Raw genomic sequence first — 19,931 nt, 5'->3', positions numbered from 1 at the left:
TTATTCTTTAGGTGGAAATAAATCCCAATGTCTTCTGAAGACTAAATATTTTACAGGCTCTGTTATCCACACCTGACAGAACTTTCAGAAGTAGAAAACAAAGGAAAGAGCTAAAATAGAATGTGAAAATAAAAAGTGAAATTTTCTAATTATCCTCATAATGAACATATAGTCATTTTGAAATGACATTCTGTTCAGTTAGTACACAGTTAACTATAATTTCGTAAACAAGTTCTGAAAGATGTAAAGGTAATTCTCAGAAGTGTGGAATAGAGGAAGTAGTTTAATGAATAATGCACTTATAAAACTTTTTTTTTCTTTTTTTTTACTTTCACTTTTTACTGCATCTATATGAGGTAATGGGTGCTAACTAAACTTACTGTGGTCATAATTTCAATATATGTAAGTCAGAACATTATGCTGTACCCTGTAAACTCAAACAGTGTTGTATGTCAAATACATCTCACTAAAATTCGGGGGAAAGGTGGTTTTAAAAGGCAATGCAACACTAGCAAAAAGGAAAAATGCAGTTTATGACAATTGAAGGTATGGATTTCTCTTTTTAAATCAATGGTTAGTGATGGAAATGATCACATACCTTAGTTTTCTAGTCTCAGACCCCAGGTTTTGTCCCTGAGTCTCTGGAACTGACAGCACATTGAGCTGGAATCCTGGCTGAATGGGGAACAGAAGGGAAAAGCTGTTCTGTGCGGTGTCAGTCTGAAAAGGTTCATCCTACTCAGGGAGAGTTTTGTATTTCTCATTATGATTTGCTATACAGAGACAAGCCCAACTCTGGTTTCTTTAAACTACTTAAATTAGCTCTACTTGCAGGAAATATTCCGAGATCCACCACCGCCCCACAGCGACCACCTCAGACCAAGGTTCCCAACCACTGAAATGCTTGAGCCTCACAAGTGGGACAAGCGAGCCACGTGCTGGCAAAAACTGCTTTTTATTGAAACTGTTTTCAACTTGTTAGCAGGAAACATCTTAGTTTTCGACATAACTGGTCCACATAACTGTAAGCTTTTACCTCAAAACTGTAACAGTTAATAAGTTAAAACGAGCAGTTACTAGGTACCGTCCCCTCCCCACCCCCTGCCCCAACCGGGACTCTTTCCTCGCCCCGCCCACGCCGGCAGCGCCCCGCCCAGACTGCGTCCCCGGAAGTCCCGCCTCTAACGGACCCGGAAGTGGAGAGCGCGGAGTGACGATCTCAGAGCCTAACGTAAATTTGTGTTTGTGCTGCGCGGTCACCTTTCCTCCGTCCTCGGGGTGTGAGAGTCACTAGGGATCTCTCACCCCAGCACCCGGTCCCCCGGCCAAGTAAGTCCTGACGGCGCCGCTCCAGGTCGGGGATCTTTTCCTTTGGGTTTGAAACCGCTCTGAGGCTGGTCCCTACCCTTGGTTTTCTCTCCTTCGGTCACGGAGACACCGCCTTTCCTGATACTTTCCTGCTTAAAAGCTTTTACTCCCTCCCTGCCTACCCCACCCCCCCGGCATGTAACGTCCTCTTCCGCGAGGTAGACTCGCTCCCCCAGCCTCGCCCTCTCGGTCCCTGGAGGGTGGCGCCGGCCGCCCCGCTCCCGTGAGGCCACGTCCGCTCCCAGGTCCCGAGATTCTGGGGAGCCCGGCCCTCTCCTGAGACCCCATCCCTCCCGGCCCGTCTGTCCTCGCGTCCTCCTCAGGCCGGTCCTTCTGCTCCGCGGGCCTCCCCTTCGTAGTCAGCCCTTCCCCCACCCCGCGTAGGGGGAGCTGACCTGGGCCAGCCTTGTGACCCCCAGTGTTGTTACGTCCCAAATTCCACCCCGCTGGAAAACGGTCCCTTCCGATAGGTGGGCATCTTATTCAGTCGCCATCCTTGTAAATATGTGGGTGAGCGGCAGCAGGAGGAGAGATGGCGACTCAGAAATAAAAAACTGAGAGAAAAAAATGAGGGAGAACCGAAGCAAGGCAGAGTTTGGCTGAGGCACTTGCAAAGAAACAGTAAAAGGAAAGAGATTAAGCCTCTAGTAAAATGGAGAAGTAAATTAACAGGGCCGGACCTCCAGTGATTAGAGAGCAGTATGGGGAGAGGGGCTCTGAAGCAGCAGTACGAGGGGGGCAACAGTGGTGAGGAACTTCACACAGAGGGTGGGGGGAGAGGATAAGCGGTGTAACCGTGGCCTTCAGAGCATCATGGTGCTGGGAGAGAAAGAGGACAAATGGTGACAAGAATAACAGGATGAGCCAGAGGAGCAAGGAATCATAGGCACATGTGGTGCCCGAGAGTGAGGAGGAAGGGAAAGGCTAAAAGGAGTGTAACCTGGAGGGTAGAGAGGGAGCAGAGATAGAGGACGAAAGAGACAGAAATACAGAGGGATTTAGGACCATCAGAAAGGTGGGGGAGAAAGAGCTACAGGAAGGGCACAGGTTGCAGCGTAGGGCAGAACAGGAGTGAGGGAAGACATAGAGGGGAGGGCAGACACAGCAGGAGAGTGGAGGGGAACAAAAAGAGACTGAGAAAGAAATAGGGAAAGAGATAAACAGAATGAAATGTAAACACATAGCAGTGCAGGTGGAGGGGGAAACTGGATCCAGGTGGATAATGAGTTCTTTGGATGTGGATGATTGGTTGTGATATATAGAGGGAGGGTATAGGTCAGTGGTAGAGCATGTGCTTAGCTTACGGGAGGTCCTGGGTTCAATTCCCAGTACCTTGAATTTAAAAAATAAAGTTCTGATGGATAATTTGTGGTTTTAAAATATAATACATTTAAAATTGTTTGCTTAAATTATACAGATGATGAGAATTACAAAACCGTCCTTGAGGATTGTGCGTTTTGTAATTATTCCTATGAGACAGTAACTTTCATTTCCAGCTCCGATTCAGCCAGGCGGCAGTGACTTGAATCAGTCAGTCGTGGGTCACCCTTTTCCCTTTTCCTGACACGGGATGGAGGACAGGGAAGAGGAGACACGGGGCAGGAAATGACTGACTCTGTCACTGCATTAAAGGAACGTTGAAAGTCTGGCTTTTTCCTAATGGATTCACTTTTCTCTTTCCTTTTTTCTTTTTTAAATTTAATTCATTTTGTAGCTTGGAATAAATCTTGGTACATTTCATTTCTTCTACTCTGTAAATAATTAGAAATTTCTGAAATAAGCTTTGGTGGCCTTGTATATTCAACTCATGCAATTCTTTTCTAAATGTGATATTTTCTCAATTTTTTAAACATCGACACCAGAATTTTTGGATGAAGAAAATTCACAGATTATTTGTTTTTTAAATGGGTTTTTAGGTCTCTTTGAGGTCTGCTTGCCCTCTCTTTATCTTCTATATTGGAAAAGTTCTTCAGTAACTTGTAAATAATTTTGGACTATTTGATGAGTACTTGACAAAGGTATCAATGATCTTTTATAATAACTGCCAAAACCTAGTTTAACTAGTTAGTCTAATGTTCCATTTTCTCCTGTTTTGTGTGATCTATTAAGTTTGTGAGCTGGGAGGTGACATGAAGTTGTTCCCTCAGGTCCCTCTTGACTGTCTCTGTAAATGGTGGAAGATGGGCGGGATTGACTTGGAACCTTCTTCCAGCAGAGCCCATCTGTTCACCATGAAACCATTTGCTTGGAGCTTATTTCTAAGCTGACCCCTTACGGCGTTTTCTTCACCAGTGGCTATATTTTTGCAAATCTGCATTTTAAAAATATTTTACTACAATCCTCAGGAAAAAGGAATGGCTATAGAAAACTTATGTCACCCATAAATCATGACATTATTATGACAGGAAAAGACACATATTTCATGTGGAAACTAGAAAATGTGAAATGCATAGAGCCGTAGAGTATAAAGGTTGTCACAAGGGGTTGGGTGGTGGGGGAAATGGGGAGATAGATGTTGGTCAAACGATAGAACGGTCAGCTGTCAAATAAATAAGTACACCACCAACATCTAATGCACAGGGTGCTGCTTTAGTTAAACACACTGTATTTCTGTATACCTGGAATTTGCATAAGTGATGTCACCACACAGAAACAAAATTGATTTGGGCGTTGATGGAAGTTTAAATTCCTTTATTGTGATAATTGGTACACAGTGTATACATCTGTCAAATAATCACATTGCTGGCCACGTTTGTACACCATTGTTATTTCTCATCTGTACCACAATAAAGCTGGGAAAGAAAAAGAAAGGGGGAGGTCTGCTAGACTTCCTTTGGTGCTTAAGGCAGGCATCACAGTAGATTGATGAGGCATTTCTCACATGGATGTTTTATACCTTCAGACCAGGAATTCCCATTCATTCAGTCTTTGTGGGGTTCAACCTCATTAATATCTAAGGGGTCCCAGGTGATTCCAATCTTCATCCCTCACTGAGCATCCTGACTCAGTCCTCCCATCCTAAGGGCTGGGATCCGGGCTGAGGAGGAGGGGGCTCTGCTCTGCGTGGGGATGGATCGGGGCCTGGTCTGTGACCTGAAGGGGGCTGTCGGATCCAGCTGAGGCACCCGCTGCTGCCGTGTAGGTGAGGGTCTCACCAGGAGGGGAGGGTGATCTGAAGGACAGTGTGCGGAAACTCCCTTGTTTTTTATTTTTTAACTTTTTATTGATTTATAATCATTTTACAATGTTGTATCAAATTCCAGTGTAGAGCGAAACTCCCTTGTTGGTGTGTGCGTGGAGTTTCCTGTCCCGAGTCCCTTAAGTGACAGTGGGCAGCAGAGAGGACTGTGTTCCATGTGGTGAGGTTTCCCCTGTGTGTGTGGTTGTGGCACAGGGAGGGCTGTGTTGGTTCTCAGCATTAAAGGACATCTTTCCACCTTTCAGGATTGACTTCTAAAGACTCATGTTCCCTGAGGAAGAAGCCCAGGAGAGGACGGAGAGATCAGAAAAGGACTCGAGAATGGCCCCTTCTCAGGTAAAGTCGTACTCTCACTGGAACTTGTGAAGCGACTTCCCGGGCGACGTCCTGGGCAGGCTTCACCCCCGTGGATTGGAGACGTGGAGTCAGTGCTGTGGGGCAGCAGGGAGGGTTTAGGGGCCCATCTGGGTGCGCTGTCTGCTGTCTGTAAACCAGAGAAAGAAGCTGCACGGGGAAGTCAGGTAGTAATGTGCACAATACCTGGTCAAATCTGGATAACAGATCAATAGAGGGAATTTGTTCTGACTTTTTCTGAGAGAATTGAAGCCAAATGAGTCACTGACTTTAAATCTTAGTGATTGAGAATGAAATGGAAAGTTCAGAAACTGACATCATTGATGGTGTTTTATTGAATCCTTGAATGTAAACCATGAAATCAACTCAGTCTCTGATAGTTGGAAAATCTTTACGTCACTCTCATCACCTCCATTCCTCAGAGGCTGTCCTTTCACTCTGTGCGTTGTATCCTTTGACACACGGAAGTTTTTACCTTTGATGCAGGTAAGAAGGTTCCAGCTCCATTCTTTTGCTGGTAGATACCTAATTTCTCAGCACCATTTGTTTTTGACTCTGTCCTTTCCCCTTTGTGTCGTCTGGGCTCCTTTGCCAATACATTTTTTGTATATTCCAAGGATTATTTCTGAGTTTTCTAATCTGTTCCACTGGGTGATTTATTTGTGTTTATGCTAGTACCACATTGCCCTGATTACGTTGTAATATGTTTAGAAATCTACTAATGATGGCCTCCATCTTTTTCAAGAGTATTTTAGCTATTTGGGGGTCTCTTGAAATCCCCTGTGAATTTTAGCGTGATTTTTTCTATTATTCCAAAAATCACCATTGTAATTTTGATAGAGATTCCATTAAATCTGTAGAACGCTTTGGGTAATGTGGTCATTACAGGAATATTAAGTGTTCTAATGAATGAGTACAGAGTGTCTTTTCTCTTTATCTGTGTCTCCATGGAAATCTTTTAGAACACTTTGTAGTTTTCAGTGTACACGTCTTTTATGTCCTTGACTAATTTTTTCCTAAGTGTTCTGTCCCTTTTGGTGCCATAGTAAATAGAATTGTTCTCTAATTTTCTGCTGAGATTGTCCATTGTGTATAGAAATGCAACTGATTTTTGCCTGCTGGTTTTTTGTGCTGCAACTTTTGTAAAGTTGTTTTCTGAAGTAGTAGTTTTCTCCCGAAATCTTTTTGGTTTGTACATATTAGACCTTATCTCCCATGAAAAAAGAAAATTGTACTTCTTTTTTTCAATTTGGATAACTTTGGTTTCTTTTTCTTATCTTGTGGCTCTGGCGAGGCCCTTCAGTACTTTCTTGAACAGTAGAGCAGAGTGTGTGTGTTTTCCCTTTTGTGTTGTAAGCATTTCGCAGTGTAGACTTTCCTTTTGGTACATTGACGGCGTGTCATGCATTTTGGTATGTTGTGTTTTTGTTTTCATTGAGCCGCTTTTACAGTTTCCTTGTGACGTCTCCCTTGATCCATTGCTTCTTTGAGAAGGAGCTGTTGAATTTCCACATTTTAGGGGATCTTCTGGTTTACCTTCTGCTTTTTATTTCTTGTTTCATTTCATAGTGATTAGAGAAGATACTTTCCATGATCCCAATCTTCTTAAATTTCGTAAGATGTGTTTTGTGGCCTAAGACGTGGTCTGTCTTGGAGAATGCTTCCCTTGTGCTTGAGAAGGATGTGTTTCCTCCTGTCGTTGGGTGGAGCGTTCTGTACACGTGTGTTAGGCACAGCTGGTCTGCAGTGGTGTTCGAGCCCTCTGTTTCCTTGTTGATCTTCTTTTTGTTTCCATATGTATGTGAAACTAGGGTATGGGAGCTTCAACGTGTATTTTGTCTCTTGTGTTACTTTTTGTCCTTAGTTTATTTTGTCTGATGTAATGTAGTCACCGCTGCTCTCTTTAGAGTGGACTGTCTTTTTTTCATCCTTTCACTTTCGCCTTTCCCTGTCCTTAGATTTGTAATTGCTAGCAGTTTCAACTCTCTGTTACTTTCTCTTTTGGTCCCTGCTCAGGCACGGTGTGAATGGCAGGAGCCCTGGCCAGCCCTCAGTGTCCTTGTGATTGTGACGTTTGGTGAAATGTTCTTGCTTAATTACAGTTTTTTTCTGTATCCTTTTTTGCCATGGTTTTTAATTTTTGAAGAAGTTTTTAACTTTATGACTGTGGTGATTTTTTTCTTAATCTCTGAAAATTATGTATAATACTAATAACTTATATAACTTTGAATCAATGTTTTATTATTAGAAAAAACAAAAAAAACTGTATGGCTTTTGTTAAAGCCTCTCAATGTAAGTTTAAGTGGAAAACATTGTATTTATATGTTTGACTATGGTTTTCTATAGAGATTGGAGTGAAAGTAATTTATTTTTTCCATGTTAGTACCGTTTAGTACAGTTGATACTTTTTCATTCTCTCAAAGATGCTGAAATCCATGAATAAAAGTGATGATGAAAAAAATCATGCAGAAATATGTCCTAAGACAACTCCTCTCATTTCAGTAAATGGTGTGTTTACCTGTGTGCCCATGAGTTCATGGATGTGCAAATCCATGGTTTTGATAAAAGACATCATCATTTCATAATTTTCATTGTGGAAGCGGAAATTATATCTTAAATATATTCCCTGGCTTTGAGTTTTTTCTACACTATCCTGTTACTGGTTTAAATAGTAAGATTACTGATGTTTTATGTACATTTGTGTGTATGCCTGTATGTATAATGTCCTTTGTTTGTTTGTTTTGTTTGTTTTATTTGGGGGGAGGTAATTAGGTTTATTTTTTATTTAAATGGATTGAACCCAGGACCTTGTGCATACCAGGCAGGCACTCTACCACTGAGCTATGCCCTCCCCCCATAGTGTATTTTTATTCCCTTCCATGCTCATCTTGAACTTCTTTCAAGTTTTCTCAGGAAACCCTGTGTCAATGTAGTATTTTTTTCAGGTTTTCTTTTTAAGGGGGGAGGTAGTTAGGTCTATTCGATTATTTACCAGGACCTTGTACATGCTGGGCTTTTTTTTTTTTTTTTTAAGTTTTCAATGCACTTTTAATGCTCTTTCTGTTACTAAATTTTTCTTTTTTTTAGCTTCAAACTCCAGAGCCCAGCCACCTTGGTGCAGGTTCTTGCTGTTTCATTTCTTAGCTTCTTGAGCTGAGCTGAGTTTCTCAGCATCTCTGCCAGTTTTCTCCTCTGTGAGATGAGGTCTTTCTAATGAGCTGCTATGAAGATAACAAGTCCACGCCTGTAAAGCATTTAGAGTGACACTTAGCACATAGGAAGGATTCTGACACCTTTAGTCCTTGCTGTTGTCATCATCATCGTAAGTTAAGATGCTCACTGTTCATTAAAACCACTGTGGACTCTGTCATCTTTGAAGACACGGCTCAGACTATAGCTCATCTCAATACCGAATATCACTCAGTGTGTAAAACAATATGTAACACATCTTCCTGGACAACCCGTTGTTGAGTTTTATTTGTATGTATTTCCTGTACTGTCCACAAAAATGAAAAATACTCATGATTGTAGGATATAAAAATTTTATGAAAAAGCATGAGGAATCAAAAATAGAGACCAGTAATTTGCTCCATATACCTCTCCACAGATCTGTCAGAGCACACGCTTCAGCTGAACTGATCGTCACCCCTCTCTCCTCTTCTTATATTTTGTGAAAATCAGGACCTTCCTCATGACCCCTTGGTGAAATGTGTTTTCATTTCAGGTACCATTGACCTTCATGGATGTGGCCATCAGATTCTCTCAGGAGGAGCAGGAATTCCTGGACCCTGCTCAGAGGGCCTTGTACAGAGACGTGATGTTGGAGACCTACAGGAACCTGCTGTCCGTGGGTGAGAGAACTGCCCTTCAGAAGTTGGGATCTGTCCTTGGGTGTGTTTGCATTTTCCCTGTGCACCCCTTTCGGAGCCCCCGTTTTGCTTGACTGATCTGAAAGGCCCAGTGACTCAGGTATGAAAAGCTTCACAATCTGGCATGAGGAGTTTAAAACTACGTTTTCCTCTGATGATCTGCTGACTTAGGGGTTGTTCCAAAACTGGGAGGTGAGCTGCATTTCTGCATATTATACTCTTCTCTGTGTATTCAGAAGGAGGCAAGTAGTGGGTGAATTTTTAGTTTAATATTCTAGACCCATCAGTCTTCAGTCCTTAAGTGATCAGAGAAGTAGGAATCTGGAAGAGCTATAACAAATGCATTTCTCTATTCTTATGTGGATGAATTTGTTTCTCATCTGAATATGTTACCTACTTTGTAGCAAGAAAAAACATGCTGTGGCCATGGAGAGTGATGTGAATGCCTCTGGGGGCATATCAATGTGTGAGCACAGGTTAAATCTCAGAAGGGCAGAGGAAAAAGCCTCATTATTAGTAGTGTTTGGCGAATTCTCTCTTTGTTGGAGAGTTCTATGGGAATACAGATATTTATTTATTATTTGAACTCTCAGAGGAAATCTATCTTCTCCATAACTTATCACTCTGTCCTTCAACATGTAAAATGTAAGAACCCCACTCCTGGGCATACACCCGGTGAAAAGTATAATTCAAAAAGACACCTGCACCCCAGTGTTAACAGCAGCAGTGTTTACAACAGCCAAGGCATGGAAACAACCAAACATCCATCAACAGATGACTGGGTAAAGAAGATGTGGTACATAGATACAATGGAACACTACTCAGCCGTAAAAAAAAGAATAAAATAATGCCATTTGCAGCAGTATGGATGGACCTGAAAGTTGCCATTCTAAGTGAAGTGGGCCAGAAAGGGAAAGAAAATGCCATATGACATCATTTATATGAGGAATCTAAAACATAATAACAATAATAATAACTCCACAAATGGACTGATTACTATGCTGATCTCTTGAATATGTGTAAGCACATCTGACTGTCCTTTATGGTTGGATTACCGCATTCTGTTGATTCTTATTTTGTGATTGGCTTTATTCCCTTGATAACTAAGTTTAAAAAGCTAAAGCTCTAAACTGTTCTTAAACAATGAATAGTATATATATGTAAATTAAAACAAAAGAAAGAAATACCCAGAATAGATAAATCCAAAGAGAGAGAATGCATATTGGTGGTTACCAGGGGCTGGGAGGAGTGTGCCAACAGAGGGAAAGTGCTTAATGTGTAAGGGGTTTTATCCTGGGTGATGGAAAGGTTTTGGAACTAGATAAAAGTGGTGTTAGCACAACATTGTGAATGCACTGAATGCCACTGAATTGTTCATTTTAAAGTGGTTAATTTCTAGATTGTGAATTTCTCCTCAGTAAATTATTTAAATAAATAATGAAATGCTAAAGAAAAAACAATAATAAAGATAATAAAAAGAAAAAAATCATGTAAAATATGCTTTCACTCTCCAGTTGTGCTGCAGCTCCTTCAGAGACAAATAGAAGGTCTTTATCCTGAGCTCCAACATTTGCCATCTGGCTCTTGTGAACTTGTTATTGCTTGACTTTGAGGAGCATGAGAAGGGCTGTTTTATCAGGGTCTCTGGCCTCCACATCTCCATCTAGACTTGGTTCCATTGGATGCTCAGTTCTTAGTCCATATAGATCAGAGCTGATGCCCCCGACTCCATTCTCTGGACCGTTCCCGGTTCCAGCCCCATTGGATGCTTTTAGGAGACCTAATCGGAAGATGTGAAAACACTGGAAGCCCTTTGATTGCATCTGGCACCTCCAATTCTGCACGGAGCTACCTCGAGCCCTGCCTGCCTGTTTGCATCCCTCAGACATTTCTTGCGTTCTCCTTTTCCCACATACTGCAGGGGTGTGTTTGTGTAACAGCCAGGTTGCCTGGATCTTCTGTGATTGTTACTTAGGATGTGTATAAGGACAGTGGGCAGAGATCCCTTTTTTCACCCCCTGTCCCCTGTCCCTGAAGGAGCATGTGCATCCTTCAGGCTTTAGTTTGTCATCTGTAGTTAGTGCATGGCTCCCTCTCGAGGTCCTATACTCTCTGACCCACGTGTCGTATATTTTTTTTCAGTCTGCACTGCTCTACCTGGACGGGAAATGTCTACTGTTCCCAATTTCATATCCTTCTAAGTTTGCATGATTTTGCCTCCGAAACTTGCTTTTGAAATACGTCATCCTAAGGCTTGAAATTGTATCCATTTTCTTTGCTGTGATAATCCAACATTGTGGACTCTCTATGGGGTGGGTTTACTGTGTAACAGATCATTTTGACGGAGAGTCCTTTCCCTCACGTGTTGTGATAGTTTCCTGCTTCGTACAGCATCACCACTAGAAGGTACTTAGTGGGTTGGCCCGCACGTTCTAGGAGGTGGTATCACAAAAGCCTGACTGATAAGTGTTTTCCAGTTCTTTGTTTTGTTTTTGAGGACTGTCACACATGCATGTCTCAAGGGTACTGTGATGGTATTTTCACACTTACTGATGATCATCCCCTTTCAGCCTCAGTAAACAGTATAGAAATTTCCCCTAGGGGTAGCATTTTCCATGTTCACATCCTCATATTTGTGAGCCTGTTGAGTAAACTGTTGTTGTTGCCATATTTTTTATCACCTGTGTGTTTGCCGTTGTTCCTTCTACCTCCACATGTACTTCTGAAGCACCTTGATGAGAGAGCTTATGAAGTGGACTGATAACCTCGAATGATGAACCATCATTTGTTTTGTTTTAATAAACTGTCCTGCTGCCACTGAGTGATCTTGACCCCCTTGTGGAACCTCATTTGACCACATATGCAAGAGTTTAGTTCTGACCTCTCTGCTCTTTGCCTCTGGTCTGGCTGTCTTTCTGCCAGTGCTTTGATTAGTTTAGCTTTGTAATAATTTTGAAATAGTTGTGAAACCTCCAGTTTTGTTCTTTTCAACCTTGTGTTTGCTATCGAGGGTCTTTTGAGATTGTATATGAATCTTAGAATGGATTTATCTATTTCTTCAAGAAACAGTATTGGGGTTTTACTTGGGGTTAGGTTGACAGTTGGCTGCTTTGGGTAGCACTGACATCTTGAAAATACTGACTTCCAACCCATGAACGTGGGATATATTTGCATTAGTTTGTGTGTTTTCTAATTTTTTTCCTGCTCTGTTTTTAGTTTACAGTGTAAAAACCTTGTACAGTATACAAATAAGGGAAGCTTATTCCAGGAATTTTATTTATTTATTTTTGATGGTATTGTAAATGGAATTGTTTTCTGAATTACCTTTTTGATTGTTCATCATTAATGTGTAGAAACATAATTGAATTTTGCTTGTTGATTTTGTATCTTGTGATTTTTCTGAGTTCTTTCCTTATTTCCAGCAGGATTTTCTGCAGAACCTTCAGAGTTTTTTTACAGATTAGATCATCTCATTTGTCAGCACACATAATATTGCTTCTTTTTTCTATTTGTATACATTTTACCTCTTTTTCTTTGTAGGTATTCTTGCTAGGACTTCCAGTAACATGTTTTTAGAAATTGTGAAAGCAAGTGTCTTTGTCTTATTTCCCATCTTAGAGGAGAACCTTTCATTCTTTCACCATTGAGTCTGATGAGAGCTGTAGGCTATTAATATATGCTCTGTATTAGGCTGAGGTAGCTTTTTTCTATTTCTAGTTTATTGAGTACTTTTATTGTGAAAGCTGGCTGACTTTTGTCAGGTACTTTTTATACATCCATTGAGAGGATCATGTAGATTTTTTCTTTCATTCTGTTGATGTGCTATTTTACATTGGAAGATTTTCATGTCTTGAGCCATCATTGTATTTCAAAAATAAAGCCCCATTAGTCATGATATATAATCCTTTTAATGTTGTGTTCATTTCAGTTTACTATTATTTTATTGGTAATCTTTGCATCATTATTTATTAGAGATTTTAGTCTCTGGTTTCTGTTTGGTGTCTTTGTCTGGCTTTTGTATTAGGGTAATTCTGACTTCAGAGAAGGAGTTTGGAACTTTTCTTCTCTTTTGGGGGGAAGAGTTTAAAGAAGGTTGGTCTTGATTGTTTTTAAATGGGTAGAATTCTGCAATGAAGCTCTCTGGCTTTCCTATGTTGAATAATGTTTGATTAGTGATTATGTCTTCTTACAAGTTGTATGTTTGTTTAGATTTTTGATTTTGTCATTATTCTGTCTTGCTAGGTTGTGTTTCTGTTAAGAATTCATCCATTTCTTCTAGGTTATCCAATATATAGACACAGAATTATGTTAGTAGTTTCTTCTTGGGTTTTTTTCTTTGTCTTTTTCTTTTTTTTCTTTTGTTTTGGATTTGTATATAAGTAGTTGCAAGCTGTTGTAATGTCCAATCTTTCTAGTTTTAGTAATTTGGGTCTTCTCTCTTCATTATTTATTGTAGATAAATGTCAATTTTGTTATTTTTATCAAAGAATTAACTTGTAGTGTCATGATTTTCTGTAGTTTTTATTCTGTATTTTTCATTTATCTCTAATTCTTTTTCCTAGTTTCTGCTCACTTAGGCACATATTGTTTTTCTAAGACCTTTCCCTGTTTTTAAACATATGGGATCTATTTCATGTATTTATTTGTACTTTCGCTTTTTTCTACTTTTTTGGTATTTAATTAACATATATGACATAGTGTAAATTTAAAGTATATGGTGTGATGACTTGATATACACTGATACTGTGAAATGATTACCTCAGTAGGTTTCTTAACACCTTCTTACATTCACTTAATTACAGTATTTTTTGTTTGGTGAGAACATTTAAGGTCTATTCTCTTACCAACTTTCAATTAGACACCACGGTTTTGGTAACTATAATCACCATGGTGTACATTTGATTTCCAGAATTGCTACCACTTACAACTGGAAATGTATTCTTTGGGCTGATACCTCCCCAGTCTACCAAACCCCGTCATCCGCTCTGTTTATATTACTTTGGCTCCTTTTTTTTTTTTTTATAGTGTATTCCACACGTAAGTGAGGTCTTTCAGTATTCTTTCTCTCTGACTTAATTTACTGAGCAAATGTTTTCAGTGTTTAACCACATGGTTGCAGATACTGGGTTTCCTCCTTTTTCATGACTAATAACGTGTGTGTGTATCTACCAGATACGTTTTGCCCATTGCTCTGTTTTTGTCATGCCGTGGCTGCTGTCAGTGCTCCTGTGATGAAAGTAGGAGTGGAGGTGTCTTCTAATGACAATGATTCATATAGGAATTGGTACATTATATTTTTTTTTTAGTGTTCTTTTTTAAATTGAGGTATAATTGATTTACAGTGTTGTGTTATTTTCAGGTATAAAGCGAAGTGATTGAGCTATACATATACGTATATATTCTTGTGTTTATTATGTTTTTATTATTCATTTATTATATATTATATGCTAATATGTATATATTCTTTTTCACATTCATTTCCATTAAGGTTATTACAAGATACTGAATATACTACCCTGTGCTGTACAGTAGGACCTTGTTGTTTATCTATTTTATTTACAGTTGTGTATCTGTTAATCCCAAACTCCTAATTTATCCCCCCACCCCTGCATTATATGATTAGAAAAATGTACTTTGAGGAGCCTTATACTGTTTTCCATATATATAGCAGCACCAAGTTACAGACACAGAAGCAGGTACCAGAGTTCCATTTCTTCCCCGTCCTCAACGCCACTTGTCCTCGCTGGTCTTTTTGATGACAGGTATTCTCACAGGCTTGAGAAGGTGTCTCGTTTTGATTTGCACTTCCTCCTGAGGGCACATCTGGGAAGTGGAGGGCTTTCTTCAGTTCAGTCTCACTGCAGAGTGAGAGGGAGCCAGGGAGTCGGAGGCCAGCACATTGTCCCGAACTTTCCTACAGTGTTTGGTTTAGTGTTTTCAGGATAGGCAATTGCTAGGGTTCTGCAGCTTCTTTATTCTTTATTGGTTTGTTTCTCTTTTTCAAAGGTTCTTTGTTTGTTTATAGTTTTTAACTTGGGTTCTTCATGGGTTGATGAGTGCCTCTGGTTTGGTCTTCTGTCCTGTTCCCATCACGCCTCATGGTTTTGTTTTCCTTGCAGAGTCTGTGTTAAGAAATGTACTGATGTGATTTCTGGTAATTAGAGAGGCTAGCTGAAAGAACGCTTTCCTGTTTAATAACACGGAGTGTTAGCAGGAACTTTTCATATACCAAAGCATTACATTTCTTTTTTCAAAGTTGTTATATGGTTAATATTTTACTTAGAAACTTTTTTTTTTGTTTAATTTCTTAACTAATGTCGTCATATCTTTAAAATGTTCAGACTTTGGCAGACACCTCCTGGCAGCCTTGTTTCCCCATAAAACTCTGCTCACCCAGCCAGGATCTTCATCCTGAAATCATAGTGTGCCTACATTATGGTTTACTTTGATCTGCACGTGTGTATATGCAATAAATGCATCCATCTCCTTTGGGCCTTCTCCTGGTTTTTCTTTTTGGTTTCTGCTAAGAACATTCTTGTACAATCTTCTGGAATACTACATATGTTTTTATTGAATGTATACATATTAATGGAACTTAGGGAGCATTCAGTGTGATACATTGCATAGCAAATTGTGTATGGATATAAACCTGCTTTTCCCTATGACATCCCTTTTTAAATCTCTTTTGCTTCTGTCTCATACACATAGTATGATTCTTAGATAAAAATGGGATAGTTGCATCCTACTTGCTAAACCAGTTCTTTTCTCTCAAGGTCAGTACGTTAGGTGCAGGTGTGAATGATGCAGTTACAGGCACACAGACGCGCAGTCCCAGGCTGTGCTCCCACGTGTGCGTGTGCCCCGTGCTCCACTCAGACCCTCTCTCCGTCCTGACCCTTCCTCATGTGGTACTTGGATGTGGATGGAAACACGGTTATTTGCTGGCACATGTAAGTTGTCCTCCCGAACTTCCCAATATCCACAGCCCTCCTTCACCCATCCCTCCACCTTCCACATGACTCACACTGTAAAAATAACTTGTCTTCAATCATTGAACACCTTTCTTGGGACGTGACCTAAATCACTGTGTGCAGCCGTGAAGAAACCATTTCCAGGGCGAACGGCCGAATAACCTTAGTTACGCAGCTCATTATTTCTTGCATCTCCCTTGAAGTTTTCTTCTTAGCTCTTCGTAATTGTTGTAATATTGTGCAATCTGTCTTGCTTGGGTGGGCGGTCATACTTAAGTATGTTTCCTCAGTCTTTAGGTCCAGGTTCAATCCTGGTTCTCTGGCTATTTTTCTGTGTAAGTTGGAGTCGTGTACATGAACCAGTGAGTCTGCTTCCCTTCATTGAAAAATTGTGATAATTTTTCTCAAGACTTATAAATGAAATTAGTGCTATTAGATGCCTTAGAATAGTTCATTTTTAATAATAAAGATTCAAATTTACTATAGTATAAAATATATATTAATATTGTCATTTTTATGACATCCCTTTGCGTTGTAACTTGGATACATTTCTATTGCAATTTGTTCTCAATAGTGTTGTTTCTGACCGTGTTAATATATTTACAAATTGCTTACTCTTTCTTCCATATATTTTGGAGCCAATGAGCTGGATATTTCAGGGCACTGCATATGTAGGGAACTGCTCTACTATTATCATAACTGGAGAATATTTCATTTATTAATATTTAATTTTGATTTACAGATGATGGTCTTTCAGAATGTTTTATGCGTCTTCCTGGGTACATTGTTGTTTAGGATGTAATTAGAAAAATGTTTTGTTTTTTAAAAATTGTTTTGTCAAATTCTTCACTTTCTCTATGCTAATTTGTTTCCCAATTCTAAAGTGCCACTCACTTGTATTATTCAATAGATATGCTAGTTTTGGATTATTTAGCGTTTCAGTATATTGTGTGTTCTTTAGCATTTATTTATAATAAACATGCAAAATATGTGTATAGTGTAATATTGTTTTCTCCTCAGTTCTCAGACATTGATATGTCTACTGTTAACTGGTATGTCCTTTAGGGTCATGGCTAAATAATACACTGTCTTTGATAGCTAACAGAAGTTTGTTTAATATGAGAGTTTTTGTCAGAGGGTCTTTGAGACTAGGGTACCTTAAAATTAATTACAATTGCAGCTGATCACTTTTTCTTTAGTAAAGAATTTTATTCCTTTAGTGTTGCCCAAATTTTTAAGATCATGGTAGGTAGTTTCATAACTCTGATATAATTACTTCTTTTAGTGTGATATCATGTATTTCTCATGAAACACTCATTTATGAATTCTAATGAACAGATTATTTATTGTTACTTTTATCTTGTAGATCTGTCTCAAATGCATGTGATCAAGAAATTACAAGTAAAAGCCAACACTGATAGAGGAGAAGTATTCCAAATAGTGATGTTGGGAGGATGTGAAAGGAATGAAATGAAACATTTTTACCTCAGGGGCCTTCAGGAAAATATATATGACTTTAAGTCACAGCATACAAATGAGGCCAGGAATTACAATGGAATGCCTACAACCCATAAGGAAAATCTCATTGATAGGAGAGATCGACACAGTAGAAATATTGCAGGAATCAAGCCTATTGATAAAGGGCTTGCCTTAAGCTTTTGGGAAAAACTGCATAATTTCAACAGTGAAGAGAAAATTGATGAGTTTAATCAAGCTGACAAGAGTATCAACAATAGTGCCTCATTTTCACCACCTCAAGGAATTTCTCCTAGTGTCCAAACCAACATTTCTCATGTATATGGCAGTGAATTTGTCCATCCTTCAATTCTGACACAATACCCAAAAACACACAGGGAAAGACCTTACAAATGTAATCAATGTGGCAAAACCTTTCTTAAGACATCTTATCTCAAGCGTCATCAGTTAATCCATACAGGAGAGAAATTACATAAATGTGATGTATGTGAAAAATTCTTCACTCGAAATTCCTACCTTGCAGTTCATCAGAGAATTCACACAGGAGAGAGACCTTACAAATGTAATGAGTGTGGCAAGTTCTTCAGTCGTAAAACAACCCTTGTAATTCATCAGAGAATTCATACTGGAGAGAAACCTTACAAATGTAATGAGTGTGGGAAAGTCTTTGCTCATAAAACAACTCTTTCAAATCATCAGAGAATTCATACTGGAGAGAAACCTTACAAATGTAACGAGTGTGGGAAAACCTTTTATAATTGCTCCTACCTCACAAAACATCTGAGAATCCACACAGGAGCAAATGCATATAAATGTGATGTTTGTGGCAAGGTCTTTAGAGATAAAACAACCCTTGCAAGTCATCAGAGAATTAATGCTGGAGAGAGGCCTAATAAATGTAATTGAGTGTGGCCAAACCTTTCTACATACATCACTTAACTGAATTTCCTATTTCTGCCCTAACAAATTACCACTATCTGAGTGGGTCCAACCAACATATATTCCCTTGTATTTGGAGGCCAGAATTGTATCCTGCTGGATACTCCACCTCAGAATTTACTTTCTTGCCTTTCCTGGGTTCTCAGGGCAATTGTAATCTTTGCCTTATGGCCCCATGTGCATTTTCATGACACTTTCAATTGACTAATGGTTTTTAAAAAATATCTGCTTATCATATTGGTATTTTCTAAGCACATTGTTTAAATTAGTGCAGCATGTCACTCCATCATTGCACATGTACACCTCCATTGTTCGTATTATCATCATATCTTTTATAATCATCAAACTCTAGAAAGAATCCAGAGCTCCATCCAGTGATGAACGGGAACACAGACTGTGAAATGTTACTATTCAGGAATGAAAGAGTTATGCGGTACTGGTAACAGTTACAACATGGATGACCATCGAAAGCGTTACGCCAAGTGCAAGAAGAGAGAGAGAATGCCACATGTTTTCTGACTTTATTTACATGAAATGCCCAAAATAGCCATATCTATACAGGCAGAAATTGGCTTAATATTTGCTTATGGCTGGGGATGGAGTGTGGAGTAACTGCTAATGAATACAGGGTTTTTTTGTTTTGTTTTATTTTGTTTTGTTTTAAGGAGTATTGATAATATGGGGGTTATATTGTGGTTGGAAAAGTTGCAAACATCCTAAATCCCACTATACTGTACACATGAAAAGAGTGCATTGTATTCAAAGTATGCAATAAAAGACGCCTACGCTGTTCTCTCCATGTTGAATTCAGAAAGTAGTTCTGATCAACTAACCATGCCCGACAAGATGCTGGAGACACGCGTTCCAGTTTCCACTGTTCGAATGGAAGGAAGACTCAATGGTAGGAACAGTGGCAGAATGGGGAGGACCTGGAGAGACAGCTTTTAAGGTAAAGTGAACATGCTGTGTTTCCGGAAGGTGAACCTGCACATGAACAGCGAGTCTCTTGCTCCCTCGTCCTGAGCTAGTAGTTCATTCTCTCTTAGTTCAGTATCTCGTTTCATGCCGAGTCTCTCACTGAAGCTGAAATGTGAAGAGCTTCTGTCTTCATGGTGATTGAACCCATCATTTGCACCTGTCATTCCTCTGTGTGACATTTCATGCCACCCCAGTCTGAACACAACCCCTTGAATTATACATCCTCGGGTTTTTCACTGAAGTAAAGGGGAGAAAGACAAGCTAAATATGTAAGTTGGTCAAAACAGTATCTTTAAGAAAATAATACAGTATATGAGTCACAAAGTGAGGTTCCTCAAACGGCTGAAGAGGGAGCTACCATATGACCCAGCAAGTCCACTCCTGGGTGTATATCTGGGGACAACCCACTAATTGAAAGATGTACGCACACCCTAATGTTCATCGTATCATTGTTTATAGTAGCCAATATATGGAAGCAAGCCAAGTATCCACTAACAGATGGACGAATAGAGGGTACATGCACACATACACACTCACACGGTGGAACAGTACTCACCCATAAAACAATGAAAACTTGCCATCTGCATCACCACGGTTGGGTCGTGAGGATGTTAGGCTTAGTGAAGTTCATCAGACGAAGACAAATGCATTATGACATCACTTACATGTGGAATCTAGAAAACAAAACCAATAAATATATATAGGAACACAAACAGACTCACAGATGTAGGGAAAAGCCAAGGGCAAGGGCAAGGAATCAGTGTGAGGTTGAGAGAT

At 39.6% G+C, this 19,931-nt stretch overlaps 1 protein-coding gene across 9 annotated transcripts in view; it reads left to right on the top strand.

Annotated features, from left to right (window-relative positions):
• The window catches only part of LOC105074471 (zinc finger protein 480), a 44,071-nt gene extending 25,096 nt beyond the window's left edge, over nt 1-18,975 (top strand). For 2 of the 9 annotated variants that reach the window (XM_074369191.1, XM_074369192.1), the window contains 3 exons: nt 4,813-4,903; nt 8,646-8,772; nt 17,128-18,975. In XM_074369191.1, the coding sequence (XP_074225292.1) occupies nt 4,832-4,903; nt 8,646-8,772; nt 17,128-18,143 (1,215 nt within the window). In that variant the 5' untranslated portion in view covers nt 4,813-4,831 and the 3' untranslated portion in view covers nt 18,144-18,975. The other 7 variants (XM_074369193.1, XM_045521847.2, XM_074369194.1 and 4 more) reach the window with 7 other exon arrangements.
• Nucleotides 18,976-19,931: the final 956 nt, after the last annotated feature.

This window comes from Camelus bactrianus, chromosome 9 (genome assembly GCF_048773025.1).
Source record: "Camelus bactrianus isolate YW-2024 breed Bactrian camel chromosome 9, ASM4877302v1, whole genome shotgun sequence".
Taxonomy (NCBI): domain Eukaryota; kingdom Metazoa; phylum Chordata; class Mammalia; order Artiodactyla; family Camelidae; genus Camelus; species Camelus bactrianus.
Note: the sequence above shows the minus strand (reverse complement) of the source record. Positions and strands in the feature narration are given on the sequence as shown.